We start from the raw sequence: 13,598 nt of genomic DNA, 5'->3' as shown, positions 1-13,598 counted from the left end.
TCTTGGATATGTTTTTTGAGGGTGAGTTAGGGCTATAAGCAATGGAAAATAAGAGTAGTGCAAATTGCTCTGGCTTTATTAATGTCACTATCACACTCGAGAAGTCCTGTCCCATAGGGAACCACAGTACCATGCAACCTGCAGCTCCTGCTCCACCACTTCACACGTGCAAGCTGGTAAATGCTCCACTTGGTCCTTCTTCATCCTCATACTGCTCCTTGCACTTTGGCTAATTAAAAATGAGATATGAAACTGCAGCCAGAGGAAATCCTCCTAGATGATCCATCTCCGTAAGCATGGCCAAGCCCAGCAGCAGCGATTTCGAGACCAGCTTGCTATCAGCATCCTGCACTGCCCCCAGAGGGTTTTGAATGTAATCCCAGCTATTTCTCTTCCAGCACCACGGAGCTGAACGTATTTGCTCTGGGAGCAAAACCAAATGATGCAATGGTGGAGGGTGCGAGGCTCTCGGACAACACAACTCGTCAAAAGGAGCCCCGTAAGCTTGCCTGAGGAACAAGCTGGTTGGGAAATACAGTAACCCAGCTCCAGCCCTGCCTTCCTGCACATGCGAGAGATGCAGCCCCAGCCCCAGCCCCTGAGCGTGATGAACCACCATTCATCACAGGATGAAACTTTTAAGCAATGCCAGGCAAGCATTCCTTCTGATCAATTAAGAAGTGGCATGGACAGAGAAAAGTCCCGCTGGGCTTTCTTGAAATGTGAAGGCTGGAGGCCACATGAGAGGACATTGGTGTGAAGCAAGGGAAACAAACAGCCTGTGGAACAGGGGCGGATCAGGGGCAAAAAACGGAATGCGCCGTTTGCTCTGACGGCAAAGTTATTAAAAGGAAAGAAAATTCACTACGGGAAGATGTTAGCACTCCAACACAGTCCTTGAGGTAGTATAAATCAGCATAACATTACTGTGCCCAATTTAGGACAGCCACGGGCTGGGCCGTGTACTCTCAGTGCTGCATGTTTCAGGAGAGGAGGAATTCAGTTACAGCAGTGAGCCTGAGTACTGATATTCTTATACTGGGCGTGCATTGAAGGCAAACAGCCACATCACCGCCACAACCTCAGTGTTAAGCCATCTCAGAATTTGAAAAGGAATAATCCTTTAATTTTGTTTTCACCTCGTAGAGTACTCATAGCACTGATAAGGAAGACAGAACCTGAATGCACATTTTCGGAAAGCACATTTGATTATCTTCCAGAAAAAGGGAGTCTCTGAATGCAAGAGACCATTTCACGCTATAGTTAAGAGCATGGAAAGCCACAGATATGACACTTTATTGCTCTGTAGCCAATTTTGTTCATTAGAATCATTAGGATATGAGAAGAAAATAGTTAATGTGCTGTAACCAATGTTAGAAAATCTGCAATCACATGAAACTAATTTAAGCAAAATGGGATGGTCTACACGTTAAAGGCAAACGGTTGCTACAAAAGGCACTGGGAAAGGCAGGCAGGAAAGCAACACACAGACCAATAACCCACCCAGGATGAATGGTGGTTAGGAGAACACAGGCACTGACACATGCAAAGAAAACCACTTCTGAGAACTGATGCAAAACAAACGCTGACTAAATTTCAGCCTTATGAAGGTTCGTTCAATACTGACTTCGTAGAGTGCCAACATCACCACCCTTGCAACAGCCAGCAGGAGATGGCCACTGTCCACAGGGCTACCTTCACCTTGAATGGATATGGGGATGCAAGATTGCTGCAAACCCCTTCTGTGAGTGGGAGCTAATCAGCCAATGAGGTCCTGGGAAGCTACAGGTCCTGGTGGCCTCCCTGAACAGCCTGCTCTCACGTCTGTCACCTGTTTATGAAATTCTTCTCACCTCAGCTCTGACATACGTGGCGTGTGATGTGCAGCCACATGGAGACTTTGGGGCACAGCTCAGATGCTCACTTCAGCAAGAAGCCCATTTTGTCCTAAGAAAACAACAGCACAAGTATTCACGTATCCCTTTAAAATATCAAGGAAAAAATTATTGGTTGGCAAGACTACAATGGCAAAGCAAACACAGACTTTGGAATTGCTGTTCTGTTTTCTTCTCCCCTTTAAATTATAAACATGTTTGAAAACAAACCGACTCATAATGAAAATGAAAATACAGAAGCAGCACTTGCCCGAAGGTCCAACGTTGTACAGCGGTGTTTCACTCATTTTTCAACCCTCCTGTTTCTTGTCTGATTTGTACAGCAATGTTTTTCTCCCCCCCTCTCTAGAATTCATACTATAGTCCTGCCTTGAGATGCTCATCTATCAGCCCATCACTCAGAAAGCAAGCTATTTATCCTACTGTTCAAAAACCCATCCAGACCTCGGGAGAACGGTGGGAACTGGGAAGAGGAGGAGAAAGCACTTTTCCTGTTGCTTTAACACTGGTTATAAACTATGGAGGATGCTAACGTCTACCAGGGAAACATCTCATGCTCTTTCCTCCCTTTTCCAAGAGCTGTACTTGTCACATGGAGCTGTTTTTCAGAGACAGTGTCATTTAGGGTCTCCACCTAAAGGAGAACTGTGCAGAATCAGGATTAAGTAGTTAGCGTGTTATCCCTGCAATGAAGCCAGATTCTGATCTTAGGGAAAATGAGTGTAAGTCTAGAATAAACTACTCCCCTCACTGGAGCAACAGAGGTGCAAGTGCCATCAGCCTGACCCCTGCCATGTGCTTTGACCAGCCCAATGCCATGGCACCCACCTACCCGTCCCCTGCCTAACTCTGCTTCCTCCCACCAACATCCAGGAAAACCTGCGCCCAGAAAGCTCCCCTTTGCATCCGCCTACCTATTACTTAGCAAAGCATGTACTTGTTCGCAGCTATTATCAACAGATTATTCTGACCAAACACCAAAAATAGGATTTTCTTGAGCAGATTGCTGTAAGTGCAATCTCTCCCCCATCACCTGTTCCAAACCATCCCATTCCTTTCCCACAGACCTGTATGTAACTCACAAAATGAGAACATCTTAAAACACAGTAAATTACTTTATCCACTCCATCCCTCCTATCTCCCATCTGCTATTCCAGCCTTTTGCTATTGGGGTGTAGTAAAATCTGATTTTAAACGTGAAGCTGACACCGTGGTCTCATTCCCTTCAGCCAAAATACAAAAAATAAAAAGCTACCCATATACACATTTTGTCACAGCAATAGATAAATTTATCACAATAACAATTTTGACAGATAATAAAAAGCAAAAAAATATCGAGGAGATTTACAGCAGTTTAATGAAGGCTCTCGTACAAAATCTTAAACTCAAAGTTACAGTCAGAATTATTGAAAAAAATAACTTACAGTGAAAAAGCCGATGAGAATTGACCACCTAGCCATGGAATTAACTGCAGTTTAACACTGTGCTTAAATACTCACCACACAATAGAAACGAATTTAAATCACGACCAAGGTACACACAATTCACTTTCCATTCTGTTTTCAATTACATATCTTCAGCATGTAATTTAACCTCCAGAAGTTATTCTAAAGAACATAGAGGCTTTTTTTTTTTTTTTTTTTTTTTAAACACTCACTAGAAATAAATACCATTTAAACAACACACATGGAGTGCAATCAAATGGACATTTAGGCACTGGTACAGTCTAGTTCTCTTCAGCCCTCTACAAACTACGAGACAAGAAGTTTTAAACCACAGATGGAGTGGAGAGCAGGGCAGAGCTGCACAGGTAGCACAACAGGTTACGTACTACACAAGAGCACATCTGCAAAAGGTCCCAGGAGATTTTTGTTGAAGATGCAGCGTATCCACACTAGGTATATTGTGAAGGGCTTAATGTTTTCTGAGAAGGTGTGATTCTGATGGGACAGTATATAAGGCATGTAAGTGTTCTCCCCTTGCTCTTGTATCCACACTTCATATTTCACTTCTCTGACCTTGAGATATTTCAGGTTCCAGGGGATCTGCCAGGACACGGCAAGTTTAGCTTCACTTGTGCCCTGGACAGAGGCTTGACACTTGGCATCCCTCACTTTGCCAGGGTAGAGGCTACCAGACCACTTCTGCCTCTTGGGTCCGGGCTTTGACTTCACAGTCTGCCTGATGACATGGATGAGAGAAGGGATGTTCACCTTTGTGTCCTGGTAGGCACGGAACAGCCACTCGGGGTTGCGGCAGCAGAGGTGCCGCGGCACCTCTGTGCTCTTGATGATGCGCTCTTGCTCAGCTTTGTCCAGATGAGCAATCCCGCCCTGATCCCAAGGTCTGTCTGGGTAGGTAACGGTGTCTTCCCTGTCGGTGTTCTGCCAGGCAATGTACTGCAGGTCCATGCCAGGAAGGGTTGCCAGGGTTTTGTAAGGAGTATAGTGTTCAGGGTTGATAGCATAAGGAAAGAGCTCCACCACTGTGGCACCTCTTGGCAGGAAGAGAGACATGACTAATTGGGCCCCATGCATGCTGACCAGCATGGACGCATTGCTGATCAACCGGACGATGTCAGAAAATGAATGCTCCTCCAGAGAGACGGTAATGGTTTTCATCTGAAACTCCTGAGCGAGAGCCAGGATTAGTTCTGCCTCATTTAGGATAAGTCTGTTGATTGTTCGACTGAACACTACGATGTACTCCTCACTGGAGCTTTCCTCCAAGCTGACGTTCAGCTTCTGCATCATGAATTTGGTGAACTGCCTGATCTCATTACCAGAAACCAAGATGTTAGCTTTTGGCCCTTGTGGCTGGACAAATCCGTACTGGTACCAGGTGGTGATTTTGGACAGTCCCACGTACGATTTGGTAAAGCAGAGGAGCCTGCCTAGGGTTTTAAGCTGCTCCCTGAGGAGCGGCTGCTTGTTACTCAGTAACTTGTAGAGGTCAAAGTGAACACCTTCACTCCACCCTTCCATGAAGAAGAGCCGGGCCTCCAGATCTAAATCGGAGAACTGCTGCATGGTGTAGTAAATGGGGAGGAGGTCATCATGAAAGACATGCATCAAGTTGTCTGGGTTGAACCTGTTAGCGATCAGTGCCACATCAGGCACGAAGACTGGCTTTGGCATAAATTTCAGCGCAGCAGCTGGCAGCTCCACAAAGTTGAAGTACTGGGTGTTGTGATCTTCCACTGAGGAGAGGTCGAGCAGAGCCGGCTGGAACCTCCGGGACCCCAGGTTGGGTAGCATGACCGAGGAGTTGCTGTGAAAGTAGACAAACTCCTCAGCCTCGGTAGAGTAGCAGAGGGACTCAAAGCGGCAGATGCGGTCGGTATGCATCCTGCCAGTGCACACCATCCGGGTACCGTCCTCCACCAGTGCCTGGAGAGCTGCATGGTAGTCAATCTGAACCTGAGAGAGTTCCTGAGACTGACGGGTGAGGACCAACTCCTCTTCAACCATGAAGACATGCTCTCGCAGTTTGATGTATTTCCACAGCACAGCAGCAAGGACAGACACAAGCAGGGCATTAAACACAGCTGCTATGTTCATTCTGTAGTCAGATCCTAGCAAGATGACAGGTGGGGAATGCAATGGAGAGGGAACACATCATTAACACTCCTTGACATGGTGAGGGCAAAGACCTGTGGAAAATAAACCAAGAAAGGAACCATTTAAACACCAGGTTTACAGCTCTACCATAAATCATATTTTATGGCCTATTCGAGAGAGTTTAGGTTTTTCTCAGCAATTCCCCCACCCTTCAGGGAATGAGGGAAAAGAGGAAAAAGAGAAAAAAAGCACTACCCAAAACTATGAAAAAAATAAAGCAAACAGAACTGGGAGCTGCTGTACAGGAAGGTTCCTCTCTCATTTTAATTTCTATCCTTTTGGAAAAGAAAAGTAAGAGAGTTTGAGGGAGAGCTCTATGAAGCTTTGTCAGGCAAAAAATGCTAGATTCCCTGGGACTTTGGCTCACCCTGCTTTTTGCAGTCCAGTCCAATAGCAAAAAGAAAGACAGTGCTACTATCACTGGGTCACTCACACAGGGCTTGAGAGACCTAGTTCCTTCTTTTGATCTGCCATAGGCCTTTCGTATGGCTGCGAGTACCCAACTCTGCCTCTTGCCTTTACTGTGCAGATAAAATAGTAGAAGGAATATTGCCAAGTGTAGATTTTGCTATGCCCCATTCCAATATGACATGTGGACTGGTGAACATAACATCCAATTTAATTTTATTGGGGAGCGGGGGAAGGACTTGCAAGTTTACAGACTGCCCTGTGGGAGACTTCCAAGTCATTCAGTTGTTTCTTTGGCTGCTATCCGGGATCAAAGGCTAGGAGCTGCCATCACCTTCCAAAAGAAATATTGGCATGGGAGAGACGAGAACTCCGCTCTTTATGCGAGGAGCTGATGTTTCATTTAAACAATCAAACCTTCATTTAGCAAGAGTCTGACTTGCACCAGCACAGCCAACCCTTATACAAATGGGAAGGTAATACATTTGAAGTGTTTCCAGTATTGGCATTTTCCCCACCCCAACGTGAGAATCTCTTCTGTGCTGCTCCAAGTCTTCCCTTTTTCCGTTATGGGAGAGATCCTGCCACTGTTTTCTTTCTATGTAGAAACACTACTGGCTTATATCAGAGTATTGATTATATTTTCAACTGTGAACCTCAATTGAGATATTGATTCAACTACAGTATTTATGGGCTCCAATTTTCATTATGCATCAAGGTTCACTGGTAGTCAGGCTGTAAATAATTGCAGCCATGACTCATGGGGAACTATAGGAAGAGAAATTTCTGATTAGTATATACCCGATTAGACTGTTTCTAACTGCAGTTTTTAAAGGTAGCAATTTAAACTCCCTTTGATGCAAGTTTGGAGGGAGGGAAAAAAAGCAATGTCTCAAGCACATGCTCTGACATCCCAAGCAATAATTCCTTAGCATTTTAACCTGGAGATGCTTGTTCTTATATGCCAGAGTGGAAGAAAACAGCACAGCGTATTTAGGACCAATTGAAACACCTTCTCTACTGTCAAGAGAGTTCTTTTGAAAAGAGAGATTGCAGCCTAAAAGCTTGATCCTGCAATCTGGTTCATGCAGCTTGGAAATGGACAATCATTCATGGAATTTAATGAAGTTAGAAGGGATTCCCACAGCTTCCAAGATCCCAACAGTCTGAGGGATCCCTGCCGTAGGAAGAACTGAAGGTACATGGGAGACTGTATAATGCCACTGAAATGAGTGCTAGCTGTAACCCACACAGATTCAAGAGGTGGTCTCTGGGGATCTCAGCAACAAATTCATTTCAATTTCAGAGCAGCTCTAGCTACTCAAATGGAACAGAAATGAAGTTCACCTCCTTTGGCAAGTGGTCTGAAAAACTGCCTCATTTAGCAACTCTCTAAAAGCAAGCAGCAAATTAAAAAGGTGTTGTTCTGATTTCAACTATGGAAAAGAAAATGGGAAGGGACCCAGAGTGGTCATCTAATTACCAGGGCAGGATCAGCTCTCCCTAAACCACTCCCCCAAAATGCTTATCTACCTCATTCTTAATACTTATTCATCTCTTAAGCCAGTCTCTAGCAATAATGGTATGAAGGACTACAATAAGCTCTTTCCTAACGCTCAGCCTTTGTTTCCATCTATGTAAATCTGGTCTTGTCCCAGGTGCCACAGATATCCAGCACAGATGAACGATGGTTGTCACATCACCTCTCTAACGGAGGATGACTGCTGCTCCTGATGGCTTTGCAACTCTCAACCATGGCTGTTCCATGGACAACCTTGAACGGAAACCTACTGGGGACAGCGGTACATCATTTGGTTAGGCTCTGCTAATGCAACCAAACTAGCTTTCAGGAAAATAAATTTTTTATGGGGACAGACCTTAAGCTATTTTGTTGGTACCAGATTTCCAAAGTTTCATTTTACTTCTTCGCTATCTTTGAAAATTGTCTAATGATATCATCCAACTCCCCACATAACCTCTCATCTTGTGAGCACTGCTTTAAATGACTTCAGCAGCATCATCAAGGAAAAGACCAAGCCCAAGCAGCCACATGCAAAGCCTGCTAGTCAATGTGTGAAGGACACATTTAACAATCAAGTCGTCTGCTACAAGCACACACTCCAAATGAAGGCCAATCTGTGGCATTGTGAAAGTTAACACTGCAGGTCAGAAGAACAAAGCACCTACAAGTTCAGTAGAGTCAACAGAAGTTGCAAGAACCTGGCAGAGGGAGAAAACCACACAGCCTCTTTATTATTCCAGTATGGTAGGGAGAGTGTGGAGGTGTGGGTGTTTCAAAGGCATCAGAAGTCAGCAGTCCATAAAACCACCACTGATACAACCTGCATTTCACGGGCATCTCAGTGGTGGAGAGATCCGCTGACCATTACAAACTCCTTGAGCTGAACAGGCCTCCTTGGAAACAGCCTGTTTTAATGTTTCACCCCCGACTGATTTGTTCTCCCCCCTCTGGGCCCAAGAGAAGGGCGTAAGAGGCACTTCAGAGATGCAGCCTGATGGATGCGGCCAGTGTTCAGGGGTTAGCAGTTTTCATTTCAGACTCCGCTACAGCAATACCCACTAAATGGCTACAAATGAACAACTCAACTTTTTAATAAAAATCACCTGCAAGGCCCTCCTCCATCTCTTCACTCACTGCAGCTCTTTCACTTCCCTGCACTTAGCTGAAGTGAGTGCATGTGCTTTAGCCAACCAGGTGCCAGGAATGAATGTTAAAAGCTAGCAATGTTAAAGGAATCCATCTTCATTCCTGTTCCTCATTGCCAATTCGTAAATTCTGGTTTGTGCTGCTTGGCTGAAAGCTGCTTTTTATGGAAAACAGGGGATGTGGACAGGAAAGGGTGTCACAGGCAGAACTGAAAGGAGAATTTCACAGGTACGCAGGGAACAGTCTTGATTCTTTGCCTGTTTTCCCACATTTTATTATCCACCTTTTTTTTTTTTTTTAATTTGATGCTTTCAGTGAACACAGACCTTAGAGAACTAAAATCTTTGGTCCTTCAGGGAGCGACAGAATACAAATAGTAACAAACTGTCCCACTGTTTGCTTTTACAGACCCAGGAGAGGCTGCACCAAGGGGGTAAGGGCAAGCAATCCTTCTCCAGGTCCGCTGGTTCCTCAGTCCCCCAAGCTGAGGTCAGTCATTAAGTACTTGTCAGCAGCAGTAGTCCTGGAGTGGGAAACTTCCAGAAAACAACGGGTAACTCTGAAATAGGTGAAAGCATTTAGTCTTCCACCTGAAGAGAGCTGCTTTGCAATAAAAGAAACTTTCATTACTAAATCTCCCTCACAAAATGGGTCTAGAGCTGCCACTCTCCTCCCACGGTGTCATCAGAGAACATCTTAAGAACTGAAAAACACTTGCAGAAGTGGCAGGCCAGACACACTGCTACTTTCCTAAAGAGCAGAGTCCTCTGTGCTGTTTCTTTCTACATATAGGTCAGCACCTAGGCTGTTCATAGCCCTAGCTGCTCACAGACTATCCCCCTACTGCAATTCCTACCACATTCATCCACCCTCTCACTTCCCGGTGACACTGGGATAGCCACAGCTTTGCTCCATGTAAGAAATACGCCCCAGTTACCAACCAGATTGCATGGACTGACTTTTTTTTACTCTCTGCTTTGAAATGCTAAAGCACTATCCTTCAGCGAGAGAAGACGCGACAGCTGATACACAAGAGCCTAGCCGGAAGAGACGTGCACGTAAAAGCAGCACAGAGTTTCTTGCTGCCAGAGGGAAACGATGCCCCATGGGAGGGGATGGGACATGCCCTTGAGGACTCCCAAGAGGAGCAGGCTGCAGGAGAGGAGCAGGAGTGAGAGAGGGAGACAGAAGTGGCAGATTTCCCTGGCATCAATGCTGAAAAGGCAGCAGGGCAGCTGACCTACAGCTTCGCATAGTCAAAGATGGGGAGCTCAACAAACACACCAGCATAGGTGCAGCTCGAAGACTTTGCAAGGGAAATAATTTCATGTCCTGAGGTCTGCAGCTTGATCACAATAGACGCCTCTCCTAAAGCTAAGAGCCTGTGGGAGGGACTCTATTTTTGGTCAGCTTATCTCTTCTCTTGTTCCAAAAGATGACAGGCATGAAGAGCTTAACCCATTCTCTTCCTCCACCCTCACTAACTTAACAAAAGGGTCACAGCTTCATCCTCTCAGTCCAGATACTGCTGCTCTAACAAGCACTGATTACTGGTGAGCTGGTAAAGACTTCATGAGAATGTATCTGGTGTGTTCAGCAAGTACCTCTGGCAGAGACCCCAAGCATCTGTGCAGGTCTGTAGTACTCTCATGGAAGTTTGGACACAGTAGCACCTTCTCCCTGTTAGCTGCTGGTCATCTGATGTTTTAAACTTCCTCAGGAAGTGGGAAAACAACAGGAAGCATAGATGGAGAAGCTGTTCTTCATCTCTTGTTAATATGTTGAGGAGATCAGAGTGGGTGGGATGGGAGAGATGAATTTCTACTAATAGGCAGTTGGCATAAATGAATCCAAACAGTCCTTTAAGCTAAGAATTCTGTTGTTCTTTTTTTAATTGTGAAGCTAGGGTAGGATGAATCACTAGTTTAAAGCTATTAATATGATTGACAATGTTTTAAATCTCTACTCCATTTAAAAAATTACAATCTACCTAAGAAATTGGGAGAAAAGCTACAAAGTCCACACAGCAAAAACCAAACAAACAAAAGACACAAACATGCACTACCAAGAATCCCAGAGGAACTAAACAAGAGCTTGATTAGGGAGAAAAAGGGTCACTGGGGTGAACAGCACATATAAAGGGGGACCACCTACTCCTGCAGGTATTAACAAAATGAGAAGTGCTGTTTTTGTCTACTTAGACCTTGCCAAGCTTTTGTTACCAACAGCCCAAGCACCTTCCAAGCCAATGCTGTTTTCCAGAGCTACAGCAGGCTAAAAAAACCTCACAAAGTGGAAAAAAATCATGAATGACACACGTTTCCAAAAAGCATCACCACTCTGTGCACAGAGAGAATTGCCTTTACACGGAAGCCAACTTGGGTTTGGCCTGGCTGACCAGCTTCCTGCAGAGCCTACCAGTCGTGGCTGCAGTGTCCAAGCAGAACCGTCTCCACAGTTCCCAGAAATGCAGCACAACTGGAAATAGACTGGGGCTGCTCCTGCCATAGGACAGGGAAGGAGTTGGGGCAGAGCTGCATAGGCAGGTAATGGGCAGGGGACACTGATCCCTCATGTTACAGTAACACAGGGGTCAGGGGTGGGAGCTGATATTCCCTCCTTGAGGACATTTTCCCCATTAGCACTCCCATTGCAAGGCTGGCTTTCCAGGACCAGCACAGGAAAAAGTAAAGCATGCAAACATGGCATTTCACACTCCTCCTGCAAAATGTCTTCTGTTCTTTCTCCCATCCCTGATGCAAAAGGCTTAGCTAAGGATGCAGTATATGTAATACATGCAGTTTTAAATATCTACTTCATTCATGCTCAAAGCAGAAGTTGCTAAAAGGCAACTTTCCCGATTGGAAGGAGGGGGAGTTAGGATTCAGCAGCCAAGAACTGGCTTTTATTCTCATCTCTGTCACAGATTCCCACAGAACTACAAGCAAGTCAATCCCCACAGCCCAAAAGGCGGTTATCATCTTATTCACAGTATTTGTTTAATGAGATACATATATCTTTCACAGTACATATCACATTAAAGAAAGGATGGTACACTGAATGACTGATATACTGGAACATTTTCTTTGTAAAAACCAGCCAAGTGTAGAAGTGCTGACTTTTTAAACAGAAAAAGAGCAGATTCTCGAAAGGAACAAACCCAGCAGTTAAAAATACAAATATCGTTAATGAAGCCTGATACAAAAAGGGGATATGAAAAATAAGAATACCTTAACTCTGTAGCTTCAAGTGGAATTTTAAATACAGAAATTTATTCAGAAAAAAATAAAATAAAAATGTAACTTTAAAAAAAAAACACAACTGTTAGGTAGTTCACGTATCTATAGACAGTTGTAATCAAAATTAGGTTTATCTTCATTTTTTATGGTTTAACATAAGTCAGGAATAGAAAGCAAAACTGTAAGTCTTTCTATACAAGACTGCAACCAAGGAGACTGAGGCTCTGTACGATGGTCCCTACTGCAAACATACCTTCAATTTGAACAGGAGAATACTGGTGGCTACTGGAAGTCTTCCAGTTGTGCTTATGCATGGAAAAATCTAAGTTTTCTTCCATTTAATTTCAGAGGCTGTGAGAGCTGGGATAGGAAGAGATTCAATCTGACTTCCAGGTTGACTAGCAGCCATTGATTTAATATTTGTTGATACTGCTGTCTTGATCTACAAAAGAACAGATAAAAAAATCCAATACTAAGCAGTCAATGCATATAAAGCAAACCATGAAACTGAGCTATAAGTATGAAACTAAAAAGAATACTTCTTGAGCTATTAAGGTCCACATTTCCAAGATCTCCTCTCCATCCAGAATGGCATGTTGTATGAAATCCTTGCCACAAACAAAAACTAACCCTGATCTCCAGAAAATTCCCCTAAATAAGATGCATTTCTGAGGTGGGAGATGAAAGAAAAATGAGCTATAAAAGAAAAAAAAAAGTAGGTCTTTCAGCCCTCAAGTCTTCACCTTCTGACAGTCTCAAGCCTAAAGATAAAAACTCAAGGTACTCAAAACAACCATGGCTAGGCAGAGGGGGAAGCTTAACAGAGTTCATTCAAGCAATCTTTGTTCACCCAAGTGTCCCATCGCGTCCATCTATCACGTTACACTGGCACAAACAACACTGTCATATGAGTAAAAAACCTCTCCTTTTGCCTGGTCTTTTGCTTTTAGTCGGTAAGCAAGATACCTTTGTCAGAAACAAAAACATGTCAGAGAGCAGCAGGTTTATCTTCCTTCAGTGGTCTACCTAAAGCAAAGACAGAGTGGGGGTGCCTGAAGGGAAAATGTACTAATTCTGCAAAAGTGAATTTAAAAGAATATTATGCAAAATCCCAAAGTACTGAACAAGATGAACTTCAGCCACTCTAACTATATCTGTGGGCTTTAGCTGCCATTTGTTATTGTCTGTATTTTATCTATCCTTTCTTCCTTTATTCTCTGATGGGAAGAGTACCTGTGGTGTTTGCATACTGGGACTGGTGCTTAGCAGCATTTACAGCCTGAGCTTTCCTCACTTCCCATCAGCATGGTGCCTGAGACCGGTCCTGTGTGCTGCAAATTCCAAGCAGGAGCCAAAATTGTTTGGAGCATAGTGCAGCCAATAAAAACAGTGAAAATCCCTCCTTGGCTACCACAAGCTCTACATTAGTATTTTTTTAGGGGAGGGTAAAAAAAAAAAAAAAAAAACGTAATCCCAAAGCAGAAAGCAGCATGTGTCCACTAAGAAATGCATTTCTAAAAACCTACAGAATTTAGTACAGATCAAAGATGTTTTCCCCATGAGACTTTTGTTTAAAAATGATAAAGCAAACCACCAGACAAACAAAGATGGACTACAAAGACCTGAGATTACAAATGAACTACTGACCTTCTTCCCACACATGCAAAGCCATAGAGGAGAGATTCAGTGTGAAGTTGCGGAGGGGGATCAAGGAGACAGTATCAAAAAACATGCTACCCCCCCACCGCCAAAGTACACTGCAGCCAGG

The 13,598-nt window shown here is 44.1% G+C and overlaps 1 protein-coding gene across 1 annotated transcript; it reads right to left on the bottom strand.

Moving 5' to 3' along the window:
* Positions 1–3,234: 3,234 nt before the first annotated feature.
* POMGNT2 (protein O-linked mannose N-acetylglucosaminyltransferase 2 (beta 1,4-)) lies at positions 3,235–5,544 on the bottom strand. The gene has a single exon (XM_082479380.1). It carries the CDS (start codon positions 5,453–5,455, stop codon positions 3,719–3,721), a length of 1,737 nt encoding a protein of 578 aa, XP_082335506.1. The 5' UTR covers positions 5,456–5,544; the 3' UTR covers positions 3,235–3,718.
* Positions 5,545–13,598: the final 8,054 nt, after the last annotated feature.

The sequence above is a fragment of the Vanellus vanellus genome, assembly GCF_965231255.1.
Source record: "Vanellus vanellus genome assembly, chromosome: 2".
Lineage (NCBI taxonomy): Eukaryota > Metazoa > Chordata > Aves > Charadriiformes > Charadriidae > Vanellus > Vanellus vanellus.
This window is presented reverse-complemented; position numbering and strand designations above follow the sequence as displayed.